The sequence below is a fragment of the Podarcis bocagei genome (assembly GCF_964188305.1).
Source record: "Podarcis bocagei genome assembly, chromosome: 3".
NCBI classification, from domain to species: Eukaryota; Metazoa; Chordata; class Lepidosauria; order Squamata; family Lacertidae; genus Podarcis; species Podarcis bocagei.
Genome location: NC_138127.1, coordinates 36387878 through 36415061, shown reverse-complemented (window position 1 = coordinate 36415061; position 27184 = coordinate 36387878). Strand labels below are relative to the sequence as shown.

The 27184-nt window shown below is 41.1% G+C and overlaps 1 protein-coding gene across 1 annotated transcript in view; it reads left to right on the top strand.

The window, feature by feature from the left end:
- The window catches only part of SCML4 (Scm polycomb group protein like 4), a 72048-nt gene that overhangs the window by 35374 nt on the left and 9490 nt on the right, over nucleotides 1–27184 (top strand). Inside the window, exons 3-6 of the mRNA XM_081186645.1 lie at nucleotides 8524–8653; nucleotides 12579–12779; nucleotides 17119–17310; nucleotides 23032–23298. Coding sequence (XP_081042771.1) covers nucleotides 8524–8653; nucleotides 12579–12779; nucleotides 17119–17310; nucleotides 23032–23298 — 790 coding nt within the window. The remainder of the gene's footprint in view (nucleotides 1–8523; nucleotides 8654–12578; nucleotides 12780–17118; nucleotides 17311–23031; nucleotides 23299–27184) is intronic.

The window sequence follows — 27184 nt, the reverse complement described above, 5'->3', positions numbered from 1 at the left end:
TAATTAGCACGTTATAGATAGATAAAGACAGACATGAAGTTTTAGTTCCCCCTCCCCATTTTTTCTTATAGTGGTCTCTCCCTGATGCCTGTGGGTTACTCTAGTTAGTTGTGTGCATCTAGACAACCTAGAGTGCAGCCTAAAAGCCTATTGCTTGGTGGAAGATGAATAGGCAAGATGTTGCATTGAAACAATTGATCTACACAGACTTCAGAGCCTATAGAGGCTATTGATGTCCATTACTAACCCACTCATGGAATGGAGCCCTGGCCCCAACTCAGCATTTCAGTTCCATTGTGGCACCCCTCTGTTACATGCGGTGCTAAATGCATCCATATAATTATATTTTTCTAGTTGGCCAGGTAACTGATCTCCATGGAGACTGATCGATCAGGAAATTGATCTCCAAGAAAGCTCATTTAGATAAATCAGATACTGCTGGATCAATTTCCTTCGAAGGAGAAAATATTGTACATGGCGGTGTCTTTGTAACCATTTTGCAAATGTATAGGCTGAGTATCTATTACAGGGAAGAATAGCAAGCACAGCAGGCATGGCCAGCATTTATCCCCAAATCAACATCACTCCAACCCCTTCTACTAACCAAACTTTGATAGAGAGAAGAACGTACTTATTATTATTATTATTATTATTATTATTATTATTATTATTATTAGGCCCAAGCCCACAGAAAGTTGTCCTCAAAGAAATGTAGCCTTCAGGCTGAAAAAAGTAAGTTCCCTAGCCCTGCATTAAAACCATCAGAATAATTAAAACAGACATAGGTAAGAATCTGAAAGCACTAGCAGCCCTGCGCTCCTTTGGGATGGAGGTTGGGGTATAAGTTTAATAAACAAGTGAATAAATTTAAAACCTAGATCATAAAAGAGTGTTCTTTAGTTGCTTAAAAACAGCTGAAGAAGGGGAGCGGATGGAAGAAGCTGTCCTGGATCTCTGCTGACAAAGCATCCCATAGTGCTGGCACTGCTGCTGGAAAGGACCTGTCTTTCCTACCCACCATTCTGATCTCACAGGTGTCTGGGACAGAGAGCAGGGCCTTTGCTGCTGCTTTTAAAGTCCAGGTGGGAGGAGGCCAGTTTCTCAGGTAATCTGGCCCCAAGCTTTTTATACCATTAATGTTTAACACCTCTACAGTAAATTGGGCTCGTAATCAAATAGGCAGCCCATGCAGATGGAATAGAAATGGAACAATAGGAGTCTCAGCATACAAAAAAGAAAAAAGTTTACAAAATAAATTTCTTTCCCTCTGCAGTACAGAAAGCAGCGGCTGTTGCAATATCTTCCCTCTGATGTTATACCTGCTGCTTACTACTAGCTAAAATTTATTTAGAAGCCACAGTATATTAGGTACCCACACTTACTCATTTTGGCACCAGCCTTGTTACAAGATTTTTATCAAGATTCCTTCAGCCGACAACTATAAACGTTTGCCTCTGTTTAGCTTAATAGATAACCGCTGTAAATGTCTGCCTTTGTTTAGCTTCATGGCTTTTCTCTCTCCTCTCCCCTCGTGCCTAAACCTTTCTCTTAACTGAGGCTGAAGGAATGCATTGGCTTTGACGGCTTCTGCTATGTGTCATTTTCTTGCCCTCGCCACATTGCCTCTTTCACTTGACTGGAGCAAGTGCCTTGGGTATTGTGCGTAGTCTTTTGTGCTGTCATTCTCTTCACCATATAAACATATCAAAAGTTAAATCCTATCAGCATTAAAGAAAACAAAAACAGGATAAGCCGTTTCAAATGGCAGGATAAGTGCTTCAGACAAATTGGAGGTCATCAACATGTGCTATGAAGGCACGTGGGTGGCGCTGTGGGTAAAACCTCAGTGTCTAGGACTTGCCGATCGTATGGTCGGTGGTTCGAATCCCCGCGGCGGGGTGAGCTCCCATTGTTCGGTCCCAGCTCCTGCCCACCTAGCAGTTCGAAAGCACCCCTAAGTGCAAGTAGATAAATAGGTACCGCTTTATAGCGGGAAGGTAAACGGCGTTTCCGTGTGCTGCGTTGGTGCAGGCTCGCCAGAGCAGCTTCGTCACGCTGGCCACGTGACCCGGAAGTGTCTCCGGACAGCGCTGGCCACCGGCCTCTTAAGTGAGATGGGCGCACAACCCTAGAGTCGGTCACAACTGGCCCGTACGGGCAGGGGTACCTTTACCTTTAACATGTGCTATGACCACCAGAAAGAAAGACCATAAAGAAAGCTGATCACCGAAGAACCAATGCTTTTGAATTATGGTGCTGGAGGAGACTCTTGAGAGTCCCATGGACTGCAAGAAGATCAAACCTCTCCATTCTTAAGGAAATCAGCCTTGAGTGCTCACTGGAAGGACAGATCCTAAAGCTGAGACTCCAATACTTTGGCCACCTCATGAGAAGAGAAGACTCCCTGGAAAAGACCTTGATGTTGGAGAAGGGGACGACAGAGGACCAGATGGTTGGACAGTGTTCTCAAAGCTACGAACATGAGTCTGACCAAACTGCGGGAGGCAGTGGAAGACAGGAGTGCCAGGCGTGCTCTGGTCCATGGGGTCACGAAGAGTCGGACACGACTAAACAACACGACTAAACAACTAAACAACAACAACAATGACCACCAGATCTGTGTGATTCAATTCACAGTGCTTATATATATTATACCGGTGATCCTTATCATAAGGCCTCAATGCCTGTCTCAAGTCCCCCACTCACTCTAATGTTGTTGCACTTCAACTCCCATCAGCCACAGCCAGTGTGGCTTTTGGTCAAGGTGATGGTGTGAGTTGGAGTCCAACAACATCTGGAGAGCTACAGGTTGCCCATCCTTGGCATAAAATATCCATTGTATTTATGAAGCCTTGTTTCTAGGATCATAGCAAATCATACTGAGTCTGACCATTGGTCCATCAAGCTTGGTATCGTCTGCACCGACGGCAGCAGATCTATAGGGTTTCAGGCTAGAGTCTCTCCCAGTCCTACCTGAAGATGTTAGGGATTGAACTTGGGACATTTTGATACTCCCACATAAACTCCCATCATTTTGGTTAGTAGCTGTGTTTCATGGAATGACTCTTTGGGTTCTAGCATAATAACTTCCCATTAGAGTTGCAGTAAAGTGCCTCTATGCTTTGGGGCTGTATAGGACCACCCCAAAATAAGAGTGGTTTCTACATGACTAAGGGATTCCCTATCATGGGGTATCCTTAATTTTTTTTTTCAAATTTAAAAGGAAATAAGGATAATACTGCCCAAACATTGGCTGATAGGGACCAGGACCTTTGAGTTTGGGAGCATAGAGGTAAGAACATTTTGGAGCACCTCATCTCTCTGTCTGGAGAGGGAGCTTCCAGGCTGAACACCAAGAGAAACTCCTCTCTGTTTGACAGGAGCAGACACTGCTATCCAATCACAGCTTTGCTAAAATCCTGGCTTTCTCTATTGCTTTTTATGGGTAGCTGTCACTTCCACTGTGGCAGTGACAAAGTAGCTTGGCAGACTCTGTGAGTGACTGAGAACAGCTGAGACATGAAGTGTTAGGATACTGGTTGGAACAAACCACACTAATAAAGGACATGTAAGAGAGCAGCTGAGACAATGAAGTTTGGGTCCTGTGATAACTTAACAAACTTCATGGCAGTAAAGGTTCCCATTGTCTCCTCCCACCTGCAGCCACCTGCCTGCTGGTTGAATTTTGCCTAAAGGCCTTTCCACCTTGCTGCAACAGAAAGTTGGGACAGTGTTAAGAACTGTGTGGCTGCAGGTAAAGGTAAAGGACCCCTGGAGGATTAAGTAGCTATTTATCTACTTGCTCTGATAAGCTTTCAAACCGCTAGGTTGGCAGAAGCTGGGACAGAGCAATGGGAACTCACCCCGTTGTTCAGATTCAAATTGCCAACCTTGTGATCGGCAAGCCTAAGAGGCTTGGTGGTTTAGACCACAGCACTACCCGTGTCCCATGTAGCTGGAGAGACTATTGGTGCTAATGACTTGTGGGCTCCCAGATCTCAAGAACCGTCTATTTGGTACTGGCATGCTGTGAGGTGGCAGGGTTCTGTCATGGGCCAACCCCCAAAGGGGTGACTAAAGTCTTGCTTAAAATGACAATGAGCCTGAAATCCCATGTAACAAGTTGCAGCAGCATAAGTTCTCAAGTGGCCTTCAGGTACATTTTCATGTCCAAAGGGATCCTTATAGGTTCTTCTTTATGTAAGTTGATGGAGGGAGAAAACATAACAGAGTAAAAATAGTTATTTAGTTATTCCTGCTTGATTTTTTAAAAAAAGTATTTGAGAGGTAGGAGGGAGCATGCAAAAGCACATTACTTATATCCGGTGATCTCCATTTTCTCAGACAAAGGGATCATTTCACTTACTGATTTATTGTGTTCCATGAAGTCTTCGTCAGATCCAAATTAGGACTTGTAACATGCAATTTTCTCCTCCATTGCTTTTGATTGTCTTCTTGAAAAGTCTCTTTACACCGGATAGGTTTTTCCACAGCTTTGTATACTCATGTCTTTATTACAGAAATATATTTTTATTACAAAGAAAGCAGTGGTGCACAGGTTTCTCCAATAATTCCTGAGCTCAAGAGATACAGAAGCCTTAGCCAGAAGGCAGAGCCCTCACATTGGATCTGTGTTGTGGAAGGGTGGGGTAGCAATTCCATTCAGATTGCATTTAAATGCAAACCTCCCCTATTTGCACTTTCTGAAACAGTTGTTGTTGCTGTTGTTTGGTCGTTTAGTCATGTCCGACTCTTCGTGACCCCATGGACCAGAGCACGCCAGGCACTTCTGTCTTCCACTGCCTCCCGCAGTTTGGTCAGACTCTGAAACAATAAATGAACCAAAACACAGCTATCCATCAGAATTTCACAAGGTGGTACTCCAACCAAAAAATGTGTATTAACATGCATATGGACACACAAAAAGTGAAGTTTTTTTCAGCTATTTTGGGGGGAATTTGCAAAAAAATCAACACTTCTGATATTGGCTGCCAAACACCCGGGTTTCCCCCGACATTTTAACCGATTGCTAAAAATTCTGCCCAGATGCCAGTTTTGACGGATGAATCTTGGCTATGTCCAGGAAATTCCAGACATATGCCAGCCCTAAGTTATCGCCCTCCATTTCTACTTTTAACTGTTGCCATTCACTCTGCTTTCTAGTTAGCAGGTGGTCCATTTTTTAGCCTAAACATCTGTCAAACACCAGACCAGTCTCTCCCAACCTTAGATGTTTTGGACTACAACCCCCAAGTGAGTCAAAGTGCCCTTTGCTAAACACATTTCATGTTCTCCTTATCTATTGATTACAAAGCTATCTTGTAGCTCTTATGGTAAAGATGAGAGATATTTAAATACATATGCATCTCTCTCCCCCTCACCCCAGTATTGATGTTGGTCCCTGTGAAGGTGTGGTGAAATATCTACAGGAACTTTCATTTCAGAAGGATATGTCTATACCTGTACCCACTTTAAGCACACAAGTTTCAGCTAAGTGGAATATTTCTATTCCAATAAATTCACTGCGGTCGTTACATGCTGTGCCAGGAATGGCATTTGAAAGGGCAGGGGAAGTGCTTTTGAAAATGTAGATTTCAGTCAATTGACTTTTAAAATGTACCTTTTCATATTATCTGTTGTCATATTACTTTTTAATGGGTAATAAATAGGGGCATAAATTTTGTTGTCAGGCAGTGACAGGAAAGTGATGGGGGAAATAAGATGAAATACAGTATTTGGCTTTCTGCATAAGCGTTTGACAGTAGCCCTGGCTTTGTGCTTAGAAGTGCGCTCAAGGTGTCTATTTTATAAGGCCACCCTTAAAGGATGGATTGGTCCTTCTTAGATTAGAAATGACATAGTGGGAGACATACTATTAGGGCAAAGGAGCAGTGGACCTATCTACACTGCCAGTCCCTGTCCAAACCAGATCACTGTTCTGTTTCTTAAAGAGAAAGAAAGGGAAGGGAATATCCCTTTGTGCCTGCTACAGATTCACTGTTTGAGCTAAGGCTGGAATTGTAGGGGAAATGTTTTAGTCTGGGATAATTTTTATGTATGTAGCTCACCCCATGGCTCACTGGTTCCCTAAAACCCTAAAAGGTTGCCATATGAACCAATCCAGACTTGCAACCATCATCTGAGGCCCTTCTTTGTGTGTCCCCTCCATGAGAGGTCTAGAGGGCAGAAACACAAGAACGGGCCTTTTCTGTGGTGACTCCCATTTTGTGGAATACTCTTGCCTGGTGTCATCATTACATATATTTACAAACTTTCCTCTATAACGAAGCCTGCGGCCTTTTAAAAGTGGGCAGGATGTTTTCAATGTCCTGCACCCTTGGTTTTAGTGTATCTATGTAGGATTTTGTTTTGCTTGCAGGAAGTTGCTTTGATTTGCCTTGGGCAAAATAAACTAACAAATTTAATAAATGATAAAAAATATAATTGGATGCGGTAAGTAGGTAGTTGCTTCTACGGTTTGCAGCTCTCCTGACCTTTCTTTTTTGGGGGGTTTGATTCTGATCTGTAGCAGACCCAATGCTTTGTATTTGCGTACACACACACACACACACACACACACACACACAAAACAAGCCCTTTCAGACATTCTGAGTTCCTTTTATTATTTGTTGTTCTCTGCTTTCAGTACAATGTAGGGACTCCCCTTCTTTTCACACCCAGAGCGATGCATGAGATAGCTGCTGAATAGCAAACATTTCGTTTAAAAGCTAATGGATCTGAAATTTCCCAGCAAACCTACCGTACATTTGTGTGTGCATTTGTTCTACAGCATCTTTTATTTTGTCATTTGCAATAAATGGAGGGAAACCAATTACTAGCCGGAATGTAAGCTTCGTTCTCAGAAATGGTGCAGAATGCTACATCAACATTGTGATGTAGGTCTGAACCCCAAGCATAGTTGGGAGATCAAAAATCTCATGGGAACTAGGCAACAACTGACATTTGATAACACAAGCATTCACTTTTACTATCAATGCTGGCATGATCCTATTATAGTTACAGATACTCTGGCTCCTCTATGTCTCTAAACATAACAGGTAGGATTATACGCTGATTCCTAAGAACAAGGAGGGCTCATAAAACAGAATTTCCCATGTCTTCCTTTCTGTTGTACTTTGCTGTGGGGATCCCTTGGAATGCTGCAGCATGCAGGTAAATCTGGAGTGGGGAATTAGCAAAAAATCAGGAGCTCCTTCCTGGCGCAAGAGAAAGTGTCCTCTGCTTAAGCAAGCAGCCATTGTAAATTAGACTTACTGTGGTCCGAAACTCTGGGACATCACCATTGCAGAGAAGCTTACATATCAAATCCATGTCATTAAGGGACAAGCCAAACAGGATGCCTTTCTTTTGCAGAATGGAATATTTATCTTTTTCATGTAAGACTGGCAGTACAAGGGCCAGTCCAAAATGCAACAATTCAGAAAAATAATTCATGATTTAAGTGTCTAGGGAAGGATAATCAGTTCACGCTAACGAAGCCTTATGCCCTTCTGTCTGACAAATCTGATTGCCTTCTTTTTAAAACACACACATGCCAAAACTGGATGGGGGTCTAAATCTCTGCTTGTTGTGCAATGACTGCATTACCTAAGGGTTCCCTTCTGCACGGGGCTAATATGGTGCAAATATGGATACATTTTTATTAAAGCAAAATAAAAAATGGCTTTCACACTTGAGGTGTATACTTTTGTGATTAAATTAGTAAACGGTTTTAAATATTGGTAAAGGGTGGGTAACAAACAAACCAACGCACCAACAACTCCAAGAGAGTTACACGTGTGCAGCTAAGGGTCAAATTGTAAATGACAACTTTATGTCAAGGGTTCCCAAGCTCTGGTCCATAAACCACTTGTGGTCTGCAAGTTTCATTCAGACGGTCCATGATATGTCTGTATTAAATATTTACATTGATTTAATAGTATTTTTATTTCTTATATTGGATTTTATTGTAGCAAACTTCAAAATCTATAGAATGCAAATTGTAATACAATAAATACAATATAAGAAGTAAAAGAAGCAAAAAATACAATTAAAAATAATACGGCATCTAGCACAGTGCAATACCATTGCTAATACAGGCAGAAAAATAATTAAGTGGTCTGCTAAAACCACCAGCAATTTTCAAGTAGTCTGTGTGGTCTAACATTCCAGCATTGCACTTTATGTAAGAAATTTTTACATCTGCATTGAATTTTTTTTTATATCTGCATTGAAAAAGTTTTTTTTCCCCAAAAATAAGCAATACTTCGATAGTCCTTTCCTAAGATGTAAATAACTATGCCTTGAATTTCATAATATTTTGTTTTTTGCAACTTCACTTGCGTTATACATTAACATTTTAGTTCCATTCCCTGTATTCCTTGAAAGCACTAATGTGTCTAAGAAAGAATGTGATACTGTGGTAATTTGCTGTAGTGTGGGAGTTTAAAGAGCTCCAATATGTAGTATAATAAAACAGATTCTGCATGTGTTTTCATTACCCAAATTGGTTCTGTCTTCCAGCTGAAATCTCGTGTTCTAATGACTCCTTTAGCGATTTCCCCACCAAGAAGCACCCCGGAACCTGATATTAGCTCAATCCCACAGGATGCAGCTACAATCCCCAACTCAGCGGCCCCACAAGCCCTCACAGGTATGTGAAACGAAACAGTCCATCAGAAAAGGAGTATTCATTTATGGATTTATTTAAAGGATTTCTAACCTGCTCTTCAACCAGATCCCAGGGATAGAGGGGGATTCAATTCACTTCACTTTCCAATATAATATGTGAACTAAAAGGTGGCTGTGTTCTCAATTTGCACCTCTGCAAATTCTGTGCTGCAGTGCTCCAACCAAAATAATGTACCATAATGTGTGTATTAGGGGAAAACATGCACAAAAATATGCATTTTGGTGAAAATAACATACAAAGATGCATTCAATTGGGGAAAATTGATTCTAAAAATGTACATATTAGGATAAAGTGCATGCAAAATACTCAGTTTAGGTAAGATAAGGATACAACCCCCCCCCTCCATCAAAACTATTTTATTGAACTTTAAAAATCCACTATACTATACATGTTTTGAGCTGTACTGTTCATTAGTGATTCTTGTTTAAGTAAAGCAAATATTTGAACTCCAAAGACAAGTTATCAATTGTTTGCTGGAGATCTATCCAGATTTCTTCTTCATTCTCTTCATATTCTCAATTCTCAATGATAGAAAATCAACTGCACACACATAAACAAAGCACACCCCAGCTCTGCCTTAAGAAACACTGTGTCACTCATCTGTAGGAAGCAAAAATCTGTGCTGTTTTGTATTAATAAATCTGTCATCAGATCTCCGTAATGCAGTTCATGTCCTTCGTTCGTGCTTGTAATGGTTTCTCCTGTTTGTTTGTATGGCCTTTTGATGGCTTGAAGTGCTATGTAATGCTAACTATTATTGCCATTATAGTCCTATTTACCCAGAATAGATTGCTTTGAGTCTTTTTATTGTTCAGCCTGAGTGGCTGTTAACACTTCAAGCACTAGATTTTCATTATGGTGTGATACTAACTGTATATTATCCCCAACACTGCTCAGCCATCATCCACGTCCTTCGCTCTGTTATAATTTCTTTTGTCACCTATCTGATTTCTGTCACAGGGTAATGCTATATGTTCTGAAAGATGACAACTCTAGCACGCTTGCAGCCAGCAATAACAATGTGTCTTACTTTAGGCTGACTCACACAATCCTATAAAATAAGCAGGCATGCCAGAAAGACTGGAACCTTTGCTATCCCTTAAAACAAGAAGGTTCCGGTATATAAAATGTTAACAGGAATTCTCTTGCTACAGAGGCCTAATCGTCTTATAAACCATGTTATTAATCCATGCAACAATATGTAAAAGCTGGGTTGTCCTTTTAGCCTCAACATTGTCCTCTATTGAACATTTAAGTACAAGGAGCAGAGATAAAATATATGTTGATAGATTTCAGCATAAGTATCAAAGATTGGTTTTCTTTTTCCCGAGCAGTTCATTTTAGTGGCCTCTTAATTAACTAATTAACTAACTAAAAGGTTTTTGGGCTGCTTTATTCAACAATGTCCTCTCAAGGTGGCTTACAAACCTAATACAATAAATCACAAGCTACAATAAAATAATATAATTGCAACATACCACAAATTAAACCTCTTAAAAGTACAGACCCGCAGGGTGAGATGCAATATAGTTCGAGGTTTGCACTCATGCCGCTGGGCTTTCCGTTCTGCTCCCTGCATGCCCCAAAACATTGGTCCAGGGCATCCTCCAGAGAAGATATTGAGGTCACATGGGGAGGGGAGTTGGGGTGAGGGAAACTGAAGGTTAACTGTGTGCAAGCTGGAGAACATCATTGAATATTGCCTATACAGTGGTACCTTGGGTTACATATGCTTCAGGTTACATACGCTTCAGGTTACACACTCCGCTAACCCAGAAATAGTGCTTCAGGTTAAGAACTTTGCTTCAGGATAAGAACAGAAATCGGGCTCCGGTGGCGCGGTGGCAGCAGGAGGCCCCATTAGCTAAAGTGGTACTTCAGGTTAAGAACGGTTTCAGGTTAAGAACGGACCTCCGGAACGAATTAAGTACTTAACCCGAGGTACCACTGTATCCTTAAAGCACTTTATGGGAGAAAGCTTTTGTGCTTTCTTACAAGAAGATTTCTCATATACTAGGAATTTCAAGTAACTTAAAAACCCCCCACAAATAAACTTCTTTTATTGGTGAACAGTCTTTCATCAATAAATTCAGTTTTGTATTATGCAAATGACAGTATTCTCTAACCATATTCTTATCTGTAGACCACTGCAGTAATTTCTCCCCATTTCAAGTGCTCGCCTTACAACACAGTCCTATGCCTACTTAGTAGCAGGTTCAGAGGGGCTTATTCCCAGGAAAGAGGGTTTAGTACTGCAGTTTGAATTATATGTCCAGTGAACAGTGGATATCATGATGAAATATAGTGCACACTGAACCTTCAGCCTGTTAATTAATTCCTTACGGTTTGCTATCTCTTCTCAGAACACAGCTTAGGTCAATTTCTGTTTCCTTCACTCTCAGATAAGAGGTTTTTTTAAAAAGTGGATTTAAGGATTTCAGAGAAATCTGCCATGCAGAACTGTGCAAACTCTTCTTTCTTGAAAATGTAAACTTTAAAATTAGCCTTGAAACAACTTCTGTACAGACATGGGGAGCAAACATTAAATACACTGAAATTATCAGCGAAATTATCCAGGATAGAGTTACACAAATACTTGTAGGCTTAATTCTCAGTAGTTGGGGGGTCCCTGGAGTTCAGCAGGAAATATGCTTAGCCCTCCCCTTCAATGGTTTCTTTGCCATTTTATTTTCTCCTGTAAATGAACAGTTGGCATTCATTCCTGTGGATTAAAGTTCAGTGTTGCAGGAAGATTAAAACTCTTAAAAACATTTGTTGGTTTGTTTGTTTTCAAAAAAAGGTTGAACAAATGTCACAATTACTTGTAATGCATTCTGTACTGATTGTTCCAAATTTGTATCTTTTAATACATAAAATACAAACACACAGGGTGCCTCATGATCTTTATAGTCAGCACCTAGCATCCTTGAGCAGCTGGGGGGGGGGGCTCCCATGCTCAAGAAGGACCAAGCTGTAAACCAGCCTCTCCCCTCTCCCGTAAAGCTGGTTCTGTGACCCGCCTGCTATTTTAATTCCCTACGGTGCCTCAGAACAACACTATGTCAATAGTACTGTGGGTAATTTAAAGTGCTGGGCAGCTAGCAATCACCTACCAGAGATATAAAATATTACTACCAGAAGGTAAGTGCAATGGGAGCCCCCACAAGAAGGTCACTTTGACGGAGGGGGGGGGCGTCTCAAACCCGAGCTAGCCCTGGATCCAAACCACTATCTTGTCCTATTATTAGTGGTCATCTGTTTTGGAGCAGGGGTCCGGTAGGAATTTTGCCATTTGGCTGATTGGTTGGTGCCACTTGGTTTTTGCATACTGTGTAGCAAATCTTCACAACTTTGTAAGGCTGGCGGTTAGGCATTTGGTTCAATGTTTTGGGGAGGGGACATGGTTGGCTGTGCCTGCCCCTCCATTGCTGCTGCTAGGGAATTCTGTTAAAGGAATCCAGGGGCTCGCCTTGCTTTTGTCCGAACCCTGTCAAGGGGCTAGGGCCAGGCCAGAGCCCCTGGGAGCATCTGGGGTGAGCTGTGAGATTGAAGGAGTTCTCGCTCCCCCAGGGTGCTTTCCCTTACTGACATACGGTGGTGCCCAGTGTCAGTCCTGTTCCTGCCACCGTGCAGGTTCAGGTAGTCTGGAACCAATACCTAAGCAACCACTCACATGCTGTAATCAATAAAGTTGTGGCCAAAATTTAATGCCAAAAACCTTAAACTAAAATCTGTGTCTATTGTGTCTTCATTTGGGGGTGGTTTTGGGGGTCTTCACGCGTTCTTGTTGCTGCTGCTGCTGCTGCTGCTGCTGTTGTTGTTGTTGTTGTTGTTGTTATTATTATTATTATTATTATTATTATTACATCTTTCTCCTTTTGTTCAGTCTGCATTTATGTCAACAAGCAAGCAAATGTGGGGCCATACCTTGAACGAAAGAAAGTGCAGCAACTTCCAGACCACTTTGGACCTGAGCGGCCTTCGATGGTGCTGCAGCAGGCAGTTCAGGCATGCATTGACTGTGCACACCAGCAAAAGACTGTCTTCTCACTTGTCAAGCAGGGCTATGGAGGTGAAATGGTGTCAGGTGAGAATGTATGTTGTGTTTAGGGCAGCCATATGTCTTCTTTTTCCAGGAAACATCCTCTTTTTTCACTGGTATGTAAAATGAGAGTTGTTATAATGATCCATAGTTAAAACTAGAATTTGGCAATCCATAGTTAAAACTAGAATTTGGCAATCCATAGTTAAAACTAGAATTTGGCAAATGTGTCCTCCTTTTTGTTCTTCAAAATATGGCAATTCTAGTTATGTTACACTTGTCTCTGTCCTTAGAAACAGTCTTTTGTCTAATTCCAGCTGATAAAAATTACTGATTAGTGATTAAAGGGATTCACTTTAGATGATGGATTACAATCTATTTTGCACTCTGTCACATAACCTTTTTTGAGCATGAGCTGGGCAGGTCATGAGCTGGTCTTCAAACATGAAACATATAAGAGCTTCCTAAGCATGCACCAAGCGTTCTGTGTTGCATTCTTCAAAGTGGACTGCATGGCTCCCTTGGAATTCTGTTCCTTCCCTCTGTCTGTGAGGGGGGAAGCATTTGCCACACCCTCCACCCCTGCAAGAAGAGGAGAGATGGACCCTGCTGCAGGGGTAACGTGGGCAAGCAAATGGGGTGATTTTACCTGTAGGGGAGAAGTGGAGATCCAGCAATTTAAGCCCGTTCCACCTTGCACTCTTCCCTCTTCTCATTGAGACAACTGAGAAGGGTTTTTTGGGAGACACTAATTGGCTTGTGTCAAATCTTTTTCTCCTGCTTCACACTTTTGGATTTTTGGGGGAAATCCAACTGATATCAGAGCCAGAGTGGTGTTTGGGCCTGTCAGGTGCATTGGGGTGAACACTGGCCAATGGGGCCTTGGTGCACATGTCAGGTTCCTATACCCAAGAAGCGTGCAGCGAGGCAGGAGGTGTTTCCTCAGGCCTTGCTGCTGGAGCACAGGCTCAGGAGATGGGGGAGTTGAAATCCTCCCCTTAATCTGCATCAACATCCAGACTTCATTGGTTTTGGTTAATTTGATCGAATTATTCTGCTTGGCATTGTACTTTGTATTTGGTGATGGTTGAAGGGGTGGCACTAGATTTAAACTTGAAATATTATAATTGTTTCCCAGATGTATCAAATTTCATGCCAATATTTTAATGTTCAATGGAGCTGTTGCATTAAAAGCAATAAGAGAAGCAAATGGAATGCTGAGTGGTAAATTACAAACTAATGGTGTTACTTTGATTCACCGGTAAGGTTACTTGCACGTGACAGTTTATTGTTGTCTCGGCACTGTTCATGCATGCAACATTTTCATAGCGACCATAAGAAGCCCTCTTCAAAATGCCACCTCATATTCCACCCACCCAATATAATATACTTTTACTGTTACTATGGGTTATTTAGTTATGTATTGGATTTTCTGCATAAATGGTAATTCGAAATTAAATGAGAAAATAAGACAGGGTGGAATTGTTATGAGGATGAGGTTGCGTGGATGCTGCATGAAGCTTGAGTGCATGAGCAGTACCAAGTCGGCAGTCAGCTGCCATATGGAAGTATCCTTAGGGCACAGTCACTTCCTCATATTTTGAGGCAGGGCCTCCACAAGAAGTTACGGATGTGCTCAGGCTCCTTCCTGGCTCCTTTCCAAGCCATGTGTGTCTTGCTTTGACAAGTAGGTGAAGTGATTGCTTGAATGACTAAGTAGAGTAACTAAATGAGCATCAATTACTGCTGTTCTGAATCATTGTGCTTGCAAGGTAATTGTCGCACACTGTATGTTTTTGTATTTAATGTCCATCTGATGAGGATGTCACCGGGGATGGGGAAATTGCAGTCCTCCAGATCTTGCTGGACTCCTACTTCCACCTACCCCAGCCAGTATGGCCATTGGTCAGGGAAGAGTTTGATAATAACTGGAGGGCCACAGGTGCCCCAGCCCTGCTCTACACCCATATGTATCTGCCAGCTGAGGATAGACTCTAGTCAATCAAAGTTTGTGCTGTAATAAACTTGCCAGTCCTCAATGTGCCACAAGACTCTTTCTTGTCTTGGACCTCCTGGAGAATGCTGATAGTTTCTGTGAGGAGGATAGAGAGAGAAATAATGGAAATGTTTAAGCCTCTATGTTAGTTGACTCAAACGTTTACAAGATTTTTGCTTTGTTTTTGTTTTTAAGATATGTAATAGTTACTTGGAAATTAGGCATTAACATTTTTAGCTGAATTTACGAAGGAAAAGGTGAAGAACAAATACACGTTAAGAACCATTTAGTCCCTGAAAGTGGATGTAGATAAAACATGTTTGGCAGTGATCACCACACCATTGCTGCCGCATCCTTGGGACCCTCCTCCATGCTGTGCAACCCTGAGCTGTATCCTGCTGTGCAACATTTAATTATATTCCGTCTCCACTTTCATTCCCCCCCGAGGCACTCTGATCCCAGTTTGCATCCTTGTTGAAAGAAACAAAAAGCTACACATGTTTGAGAAATTATTTCAGCTTGTTCCTGAAAGCATGCCAATCAGTTGTGTCCAATAAAGTCCATTATTTCTTCTTGTATGGATATGATTAAATTCCTATTAACATTAATGAGATGATAGCCTTATGGGCTCAGGCTGTAATTCATTTGACTTCGGTCCTCTGAATAAACTCAAACTGAAGCACTAAAGCTGAAAGATAAGCATATTTGTTGAGATTGTTGGCTGGTTCTCTGCTAGAAGTAAAAGGCAAAGCTCAAAAGCTACCAGTGCAAATCCTAGCCAAAGAGATGTTAGTAAACTTCCAGCACAACTTCCCACCATGTCTAAATGGACGTGATGGACTTCTATAGATCTACATCACTACGTGGCACATGCCAAAAGCAGCTTGCACAGTGGGGGGAAGCAGTGGCAGACTCTCAGTGGCGCCCTGTGTGATGCTAAAACTGGGTGCCCCTGCCTCTCACACTCCATTTTACAGCATAGAATGTGCTCCCCTAAAACCACCTCTGTGGGAAGCTGCAATGCTACATCATAGCAATGGTGGAGCTGATGCATACCAGGAGAGTCAATGTGGTGGGGAGGTTGAGATGATAGGGTTGCACGGGCCGGAGTGCCAGATTGGCTCTGCTAGTGCACCCAAACTGCACCAACCTCTCCTCCCCCTCCCTCTGCTGCCGGCAAGCTAGTATTGTGCGTGTTCCCCACTGGACATGTTTCTTCTGGCAGTGGGAATGCTGGGGCAGAAGGCAGGGAGCCAACAGCAGGTGGCACCAGAGCCACTGATAGGTAGAGCCAACTAATGATAGATTGGTCCCCATAATCTTCTCTGCTGAGTGCTACAAGGGCAACACTAAAACCTAGGAGGATGAAGCTGGCAGGCAATGTCACACCCCTGGACTGCTTGTAAGTAAGAAGGCAGGTGGGGGTGAGGGGCTGGCTGAGGAGAGAGCTCCATTTGCCCATGTGGACCAGCCTTCACTGGCTTCTGGCGCAAGCTTTATCTACGGTACTTTTTTAAAAAAATGTTGGTCCCCATTCAGACTTTGGGCCAATCTGTTGAATGTATACCATGGATCAGTTGGCACAACCATTTTTCATGCTATTTTCTCCAGTCCATTGCAACATTTTCTACTTTACAGATCCATATTTCTATCTGTTTATTTCTTAAAATGACACAACACGGCATTGCTAAGTCTATTTTAATAATATTTATGTGATTTTAATTGTTTTGTTTGTTTGTTTTTTACTTTGGTGGTAAATCACTTAGGAGCTTCTTTAGTGGGAAGAGATGCATAAACTGAATAAACCTGAAACAAGATTGAATAGGCCTAAACCTCAGCCTAAATATGTATGCTACCTCTTTGCAAAGGTTCCAGTTAATGGTGCCACTACAAATTATTTAAAAAGACAATTAGCAGTGATATGCTCTTTTGTCATCTGTAAAGTATATGTCACCATAGATTGGGGTTAGGGTGGGTAGAAATTTCACCAAAGTAGTGAATTGGTCCTGTGATCTAGGATTCAGAGTATAGCTTTCATCAGAGTCTGGTGATTTGATTTTTAGCTCAGCACAGAGAGATGAAGTAACAGAGAACTTTGTATATGGATTTGAAGGTAATCCACATTGTGACTCTGGAAGAGAGATTCAGACTCTTCCTTTCTGTGAAATATTTAAAGCAACAAAAATCAATGATACTCTGTACTACTTTCATCCTTCTTGTATTTATTTAGTGAATGGCCTAAAGAGGTCACAGTATCAGCATTTGCTCAAAAGATGTGTGGCTTGTGAAAAAGAGAATGTGTGCTCTATTAAGAGAACCATCTGCTTTATGAAAGGAACTACTGCTTATATTGGAGAACCCTCTAATTCCTCCTCATTTCTCCCCCAGTTTCTGCTTCTTTTGATGGAAAACAGCACCTCTTGAGCCTGCCAGTAGTGAACAGCATTGGTTATGTTTTGCGGTTCCTCAAAAAGCTTTGCCGTAGCTTATTGTGTGACAATCTTTTCAGCAATCAACCTTTCCCACAATACAACACTGCCGAAAACCCTGAAGAATATGAAAATGGACGGATGGAATCAGGTCAGTTGGGGTTTTTTATGACTTTTGAATATGTATTTGAAGAAATCCATGTGTGTGTGTGTGTTGGACTACCATTTTCAAGAGAGAATCAGGGACAGCGGGTTCTTAATCCTTCTCACATGTTAACTCTTCCTCACCAAATTCCTGCTTATTCTTTCTTTACAGCAAATACTGCTTTCCCTCCCAACCACACCTCTTCTGATCTTAGAGCCCAGCTGAGGGGAAAGAGTTTTAAAGTGAAAGAGAGATTTGCAGGAGAGAAACAGCAAGGGTTGGAGAGTTCAAATCTCCTATCCACCTATTATCTCCAGCAAATTCTTGCCTCCTGATCCACATTAGTGTTATGAGGAAAACACAACACGTGGAGGCCAATTTTTCTCTTGTAGTGTTTAGTTTCCCTCTACCTTTGTGAGATCTTGGAGAAACAAGCAGATTTATTAGTCTGACAGGCATTATATTTGCATTAGAAGTGGATATTATACCAGTTAACTGTACACACATGACACTTTGATGTATCCTGAATCTTGGACAATAAGTCCAGCCTCCTTTTGCAAAGATGAAAACATGCTTTTTGTCTCTTGCTGTATGAATTTGGAGGACTGTTCTTTCAAGTCACACTGTCACACTTATGCCCAACTGGTATACAAGCTGGGAGGGTGGAGTGTTTTGAGAGCTAAGCTTTGTAATGTCATTTGCTATTTTGCTTATGCCATTTAATGTTTTTATTTTTAGACTATCAAGGACTTTATTAAAAACCTCATAATGTTTAGAAAAAATAGACATGTGAGTCTCCTGCCTGATTTCAAAGTGATCTTCTGAAGGGGAGGAGGGAGGCAACATGAGTTCAATATCTCAAAAGCAATAAATGTGTTGTGTTATTCTTACTCTTATTTAGTCCTGTGGCAGACTTGATTTTGCCTTCCCCTGTATAATAACTGCAGTACATGGCTTTGGAACATAGTCAAAATAAATGGCTTTTATGGTTATCAATAGTCTCGGCTTTGGTTCAGCATTTAATTACCTGCACAAGCCATTTATTGCCTCATATATTCCTCTGCCATGAACATTATCCCTTAAACAATAAATAAAATATTAAGGTCAGATTTAAAGGGGGAATGTGAGATCCATGCAATGCACTCAACCACAACAAAATTTAATAGAAAACTATTTGCCTGATCTAAAAAGGTTTGTGGAGAAGAGGTCATTATGTTATCTTCGGTGTTTGAAATGAGATGGAATGTGATGATTGTATACATGGATTTTTCATCCCTTTTGACAGCTGAGCTGCAGTCAAAAGTGGGGTTATGGCACTGCCACCTTTACACCCCCAATTCAGACACTGCTTGACAGTGATTCAGTGAAGGGGACATTAGATTAGCATAATATGCCATTTGTAAACATCTACTTTGCACAAAGTAGAAACTGACATTTATTTACTGTACTACGTTCTATTCATGACAGCTGTCTAGTGTCCCTGTGGAACAACACTGGGATGCTGCCTGGCAAATTTTCAACCAGGCTGGGTATTTTTCTTGTTAATATCCGACCATGTGTTGGTTTGCTTGCAGCACAAACCATAATCCTTATGGCATAGTGCTTATTTTTAGTATTGCAAGTAACTGATCCCCATAGCTCAGACACACTGGTGGGCTTTAACGTGTGCACATCTAGGGCAGTTCACACTGCTGATAGGGATGGTTTGCAGAAGAAATGTCAGTATCACCCGGCTGGTACAGACTGCTGTGTAGGCTGTCATAAATTGGGGCAGGGCATGAGGATGGTGGCTAGATCTGAGCATGAAAGGGGAAGTGGGGATCCTCCTTTTAATGCTGAGCAGGAGTGGCAGTATTACAAAGGAGCAACAGGCAAGCTCAAATTATGTGGGGTGGGGAGGTAGGAGGGTCCTTAAAGAAATTCAAAGCCCCAGTCCATGATCCCCTTTACCAAATTTTATCACAATTCCCCGGAACATCCTGAAACAGTAGCCAAGGGAACTGTCACTCAGGTGAGGCCCCCATAATTCAACAACTGCTATGGTCTCCAGTTCTCATGATACTTCCAAATGTCTGTTCTGCAGTGTGCCTGTTTAGACAAGCATTCCCCTGATATTTTGATTTGAATCTCCTGCTTTGAGTTTTGTTTAACTGTTATACGGTTTTAATGGACTTTTTATGTTTTAATTGTGGATGTTTTAATGTAGTTGTTTTACTGTGCATTTTAATTAAAGGTAGCTATTGTTTTTATAATTGGTTTTGTTTGCATTATTTTGCTGTTGGCTTTTATTTGTATGTGAACTGCCTTGGTATTTCTTCTTGAAATGGAAGGCAGTATATAAATTATGTGATTATGATTAATAATAATAACATAGGAAACACACACACACACACGGAATCGTTCATGATAAACAACAGAAAACAAATGTTTCAAGCAAACAAATGAATAATGTTCACAGGGGTCACACCTTGAAGTAATCCTCATTGCACTTGCCTGTGTCAGAGATGTTCATCATACCTGGGCCCCTGCGAGAGAGGAATTCATCTTGTCCTCTTCCAGGAAACCCATAAGTGTGGGGTGGGTACTTGGGAGGAGGAAGTCAATCAAACTTCCTCTCTTGCTGCTTCTGTGGAATGTACAAAATGGCTCAGGATCTATCTCCACGCATCAGGTCAAAATAAAGATCTTCCTGTAAAACTATTGCTCCAATCCATTTTTTTAATGCACCAGTCTGATAATAACAAGGAGTTTGGGGTTGAAGTTTGTTGCTTTCAGGAATTGGAAGGCCATCTGTTTCAACACATTGCATCTCCTAATAAGAATTTGAAGGTGACTTCAGAACTGACACAGATGTTAAATCAGTCTCAACATTATGTAAAAAAAGAAATAAATAAAAGTAGATATTATTTATTGAGGCCGTCTTTGGAATACGCTTTAAAGCTGTTCTAATCTCTTCCAACAATGCCAAGAAAGGCGGTTGGATGAAACTGATGATTAGATGAGCCAATGGCATAGCTCAAACGAAGGGCAGGGCTGCGTGACCATGTGATCATAGGGCTGAAAATATACAGGCCACATCTGGCCATCCCATTATAAGAAAAATATTATAGCACTTTAAAAGGTAGAGGGATGGGGTCATGGGGTGATTTCAAGATGAACTATTATGAGCAATCGGAAGAGAAAGAGAGGCAAATGTGGACCTGAGGAATATTCATGAGAAATATAGCTGAGACACCCTAAATCAGGCAATCCTGCAAAAAATAGTGCAAAATACTGTATTTAAAAATGAAAATATAAGTTGTGGAACATTTGCCCTAATGGTGCCCTCCTATGGTGGTGGAGAAATCCTACACTAAAGATCTGGACATCCAGTTTGTGAGGTGAGAGTCTAACATCTGTATTGCCTCTGCACATAGCTGATCAAATGCGTGTGGTGAAAACTGAGTCTTGGCAGGTTTTCCTCACCTGGCATCTCCTGCCTTGCATACTTGCCCCACTCCTGATGTCCACGTGGGTATTGAGTATTACAGTTTCCTGGGAGGCTGCAGGCACAAAACAAATTGTGTGTATACTCAATGGGCATGATCTATGCACCAAAAATTTGGAGTACGTGTAGATATTTTAGAGTGTAAAGATATTTATACTTATGTCCTTCTCAACTCCCAGGTTCAGAAATGGCTAGTGGTTGTCATTTAAAAATGCCAGCTAGGGAACTGGTAAAAGAATGAGGATAGAAAGTGAGGAGAAGGCAGAACAAGAACAAGGGCCCTTATTCTAGATGGCAGAGAACTCTGTTAAATGGAATTAATGTCTCCCAATTTGCTCATCACTCCCTCTTATATTCTTTTGACATCCACAATGATGATCTATACATGAGACTGTAGTATCCCTTTCCACTTATTGGACTCATCATTTTAGGTGAAATATTGGCTTCCTCACAATTTTCACAAAATATTGTCCATATTAAATCTCCTTCAGCCTCTAAGGCTTCTTTTTCCATCTCTAATATTTGTGTACTGCTATGTGTTGTTAACAAAACTAATTAAATCTTGCAATACTGTCACAAATACTGTGCTAGCATTTGATTGCACTGCTAACAGCTTCTTGTTATGAGTCCTGTGGATTGCAACTTTGACCTATGCCAATGTGGGTTTAAGGACCAGTTCAGACACTAACTATCTGAATTTAATAAACAATTATAAATTAGACTGAGAACAAACCTTGTGTTGTTGTGTTCCATTCTTGTTCTCCTCCTCTTCTTATGTGTCCACCTTCAGCCCAACTTCTATCAGGGTTTATTAAACCACAATCCCCCATTATGTACAAGCATAATGGTAAAGGTAAAGGTACCCCTGCCCGTACGGGCCAGTCGTGTCCGACTCTGGGGATGCGTGCTCATCTCGCTTAAGAGGCCGGGAGCCAGCGCTGTCCGAAGACACTTCCGGGTCACGTGGCCAGCGTGACGAAGCTGCTCTGGTGAGCCAGCACCAGCGCAGTGCACGGAAACGCCGTTACCTTCCTGCTATAAAGCAGTACCTATTTATCTACTTGCACTTTGATGTGCTTTCAAACTGCTAGGTGGGCAGGAGCTGGGACCGAAAGACGGGAGGTCGCCCCGCCGTGGGGATTTGAACCGCCGGCCATGCGATTGGCAAGTCCTAGGCACTGAGGTTTTACCCACAGCGCCAACCGCGTCCCCTATGTACAAGCATAGAAACTCTTTTTTACAAACCAGAATATGAAACTAGGATCAGATTCTGGAGAGTAAGCATTGATTAAACCACAGTTTTCCAGTTCAGATGTAATAGGAAACAAGGACTTAACAAAACCCAGAATCACTCTCTCATGGTATGCAACAGAAGGGAAATGAGGTGAGGAAAGGAGCACATGGACACAAACTTGAATGGAAAATAACCAATAGAGAACAGGTTAAACACACAGAGAAACACCAGGCTTGTTCTTAAAATCATGGTCTCAATTTAAAAAACAAACAAATCACATGCATTATATGTAACATTTTGAGAGGAAAGCAAACAGGTTTTTTTAAATCAATTAGCTACATGTGCTATTATTATTCTTTTTATTTACACCTTCATGTTGTAAGTACAAGTAAATAGTGGACTTGATGGCCGATTAACTCCCTGTCTTCTCAAATTGTACTATTTGGCCTGGAGTGTATTATTAAATATTTGGCCCTCCAGTTTTTGATGAACTACAACTCCCATCAGCCTTTTGGCTATGGATGATGGGAAGAGTAGTTTGGAAACATCTGGAGGACTCCAGGTTAGCTTCCCCTGCATTAAGCAAATAAGCCTTGTGCTCACCCCAACACCCTGAATCCTTTTGGCCTATATATAAACATCTTTAAAATCATATACTTTCTGTAACTGCATAAAATCATTCTGAAGCAAACCAAGCACTGTAGTCAACCAAAGCCTCGAGTGAAGTTGACTTACATATATTATTAATTTCATAACTAGAAAGTCACAATCCCATAAATTAATTCAAATCCATTTCCTATTATAAATCCTCATTGATAAATTAAATCCCAGATACTGCAGTTTCTTCTAATTCTGTTCACACTTCAGTTTGCTAATGGGTTTTAGCTGCCTGTCTGCTATTTAAGACTGAGTGAAAATAGAAAAAAAAAAATTAAAAAGTAATTTCACTTCGGTAGAAAATCAATGATGTTATTTCATTAACCCCTGATCCTTTCTTTTCGAACAGAAACAGTCATACCTGAAGACTACCTGGTTGATCCAGTGAACACAAAGCATTACAGCGTAGACCCCTCTGATTCTGCCTTTAATTGTATGGGATCCGTGTACTCTATGAGGCAGAGTTCTGGCGATGGACGTCACGGTGGAGGGTCATCTTCCTCTTGCAGTCATCGCTCTGGCCAGATGGCCTCTGGAGGACCATCAGCTGCAGCTCTGAGGCATCAGACATCAAGCCCAACCAGAAATGGAACCTACATGGAAGGAAACAGAAGTGGTAACATCTTACATTCAATTTTTATCTGATGATGTGTTGAGTTCCTTTGCTATCTGTGAAGTTGAATACTGTGGTGTTTCTATTCTTCCTTAAAGACCAACTCTTGTCATGATGATATCATTTTATGAGCCAGGCCACTCACAACCAAGTGCAGCTCAGCAGCCTTCTATAGTCTGACCCTGAAATGGAGGCTTTGTCCACAATACTGATGGGCTGTATTGTCACTGACGCATCACAAGTTGTGTGGGCCTGATTTAAGCATATAAGTTACAATAAAAAGCAGTTTCTTTTTATTTCTTACTGTTTATGTTAAGAAGAAAAGAAACATTTGAAATATGTATTTCAAAAGGCTCAAGCCTTGAGATTAAAATAGTTTACTAACCTGTTTCTAAATAATTACACGAACACTTATTTTTGCAAGCCAGGAAAAGAAACTGAATCTTAATTAGTGCCAGACTCTAACAGAACCCAAGATTACTCCAGTTACAATATGTGTTTCTTTTTAAAAAAAATGAAATTACATACCGTTTTTTCTAGGTTTTGAAAATCTTTCCATTTATTTAGAATTTTTCAAAAACAATTCCTTGGTTTTATTAAATGAACCTGCAGTAATTCCCTTGCTGCACTTGGATACAATAATTCTGTTCACGGTCTGACCAGGAGCAATCTTTTTTAAAAAAAACAACAACAAAACAACAAAAACTTTATTCATTTCTAATTTGTCAAATGTCACATATATATTTTTAAATTTTAAAGAAAGATTTGCCCAAGTAACCTGGTATCTTGACCATTTTAAAGTAATGAATATCTTTCCCTATCTAATTTATTAAAGGGCCTAATAGAACCCTTAATATTTCTAATCTGTTTGAGGTACTGTTTGAGGTACTTTCCTCCTCAGCCTGTTGCTTGGCTGTAGCTTCTTGTGGCCTTTTGTTGTCTCACACCACATTTGGTTATTTTCTTTGCTTCGGCAGAAATAATTCTCATTAAACTTCTATTTTATTGAGTCTTCATTTATTTCCTTTTTTCCTGTTTGAGTTCAGTGTGGCTAGTGTGACATAGAGAGCTCATCTTTGGAGCCACTGGGTGGCCTGAGTGACTGAGGTTTAGGACGGAGCCATATTTCCCACTTGTCTTGCCACTTTCCTCAAGAAAACCAGCTGTTTACCAATGAATCAGAACAAATATCAATGTTCATTTTTATGCAGATTGACATTTGTTCTGATTCAGCGATAAACAATGGGTTTTCCTGGGGAAAGTGGTGAGACAAACGTAAAACCACTTGAGATAAACATGAGTGTGGTCAAGCCCTCTGTCTGTTTAGGTGACCAGTCCTGTTACACTGTGTTTTACCTAAATCTAAAGGCAGTTCCAGATACCACCAGACAGTTCCAGTGAACTGTTTTCTTTTATTGGGAAGATATATGTATATATAATCAAATGATTCTGTTTTATCTGCTGCATCTGTCACTGTTTTTATTATATTGTATTTTTGGAATGCTGTTGCATTTATTGTTTGTTTTAATTGTTGGCTGCTGCCCTGAGTGCTGCATAAGCACTGGAAGGTGGGATATAAATCTTTCTAAAAATAAGTACAAATAAAATAAAATAGGTTGATTATCCCTCTGAGCTGCGTCACGAGTTTTTAAGTGCAGTTCATTTACATATTTTCTTGCCACCTGCCAAAGCCAGGAAATTGGATTTTACCTAAATTATGATCTTTAAGGATAATTATTGGTACCGAAGACTCCTCTCTCTTTGTAATCTGAGCATTCTTTATCATCTTGATTAATTCTGATGACACAATGCCCTAGGATACCTTTGACATGAGAGAGATGAGATCGTTATTAATGTATTTAATCCCTGGTGTGAATAAATTTCAGATGCATTAATGCAGGATTTATATACAGGTAGGGCTCCTCCAACAAAGCATGCAAGACCTGAGGAGTCAAGCAATTTTGCAACAGCTTTGTTGACTACCAATTAGCTTCTGCGCCCAATTCAAAGTGCTGGCTTTAATTTATTAAGTCCCTTATGTTATGTGTGGGTCTAATGTATCTGACAGAGTGCGTCTCCTCAGGATTGGCTGGGAAGGCCCTGCTTAAAGTCCCGTTTTTGCATGAAGCACAATCCAGTACGGAACATCGTAGGGACTTCTTTGCGTTGGCTCTGATACCTGAGGATCACTATCAAAGTACTGTTATAACAGCCCCCTACACAAATCACAGTGATTGCTCAATAAAGACAATAGAGTCTAACTTATGTGCAAGAAACCCAAGAATGCTCAATAAACAGGCTGAAGACCAAGCCTGTTCAGATGCTTCCATGGTCCTCCTGAATTCAGGCTCGCCAGTCTCTTTGAACCTCTTGGCTCCTCTTTTCCAAAACCAGCGATGGGCAGAAGTTTGATCTGGATCTATTGGTTGATCTCTGGGTAGTTTGTAGTAGATGAGCAAGGATCTCTGATTCCCAATAGTTTAACAACAGTGGCAATCAAATTACTCACACCTCAATTAGACTGCCAAAGTAAAGAAAGCTGGGGGTAATGGATTTGTGTGTGGGAGGACCATGAACTTGGCTCAGTTCTGATACACAGCAGCTCAGAGGCACCATGTTCTTTTAATTCTAGGTGGATGCCTTTTGCACTGATTCAACTCAGTGGATCCCATGGTTCTAGTAAAACACAAAGGGAATCTCCCAAGCCTGAAGTCTGCCCACCTCTGTCTTAAACCACTCTGCAACTTAAGTGTTCCGTGCCACTGACATCCTCAATCTTACAGATAGGTAGCCGTGTTGGTCTGCCATAGTCAAAATAAAAAAATTCCTTCCAGTAGCACCTTAAAGACCAACTAAGTTAGTTCTTGGTATGAGCTTTCGTGTGCATGCACACTTCTTCAGATAACTGGTATCTGAAGAAGTGTGCATGCACACGAAAGCTCATACCAAGAACTAACTTAGTTGGTCTTTAAGGTGCTACTGGAAGGAATTTTTTTATCCTCAATCTTCTTGTCCCAATTTATCCTAAAGATGTCTGTCAGACATCTACATATGAGGGAGCACTGATACTGGGTGCTTCACTGCATCTGATAAGCCACATACCACATATTCTGATCTCTTGGGCTCTTTATAGTCCACCTAGCAGACCAAAGAAAGTGCAAAGCTACTATAAGATGTTGACGCAGCAGAAGGCCATGCAGTGGTGGCATCTTTCCCCTGCTCCATTCCTGTTACTACTTCCTTCATTTTCAATTGCATGCCAAGACACCAAACTGGGAAGCTCCTCCTGTGCAAACGGCTTTTGCTGTTTTCAGCAGCTTCTTAATGGCACTATAGCAAGGAGTGATAGAGCAACCAGTGTCAAATCAAGGCTAACTTCATTTCACATTGTGCCGCCTCTTCTAAGCTCATTTGCCTTTGCTTCTCCATGTGTGCATACTCACTTTAATACACACACCAGCGATATAGCTAAAAGCCAAACAGGCTCTGTTTGTTCAGCCATAATGCAGCACTGCCAAGGAGAGAGAGGAGCAAATAAAGGGGGTTAAGTTTGGGAAGGAAACGGCACAGAGATAGCGACTGAGATTTATAATTCTGCAGAGACTAAAGAATAAAAAACATAAATGCACTTTCATCCCAGTGTGCTTTATTGCCTTGATTTAATGTTGAAAGGAGCTGATGTGACCTTAAATCATCTCAGCCTTGATGCCATTAAGAAGTCACATGCACAACGTTCATCTTTGTGCAATTTTAGTAGCTCTCCAAATAGGTGTTCTTTGGGGACACTCTGCTTCATGAAAGCTGGGTGATTAGGAGGATACTCTAATATTCTGATCCTGTGGAAAGTGTTAGGGCTGCCCCACATGCAATATGCATTTTTGCTACACAG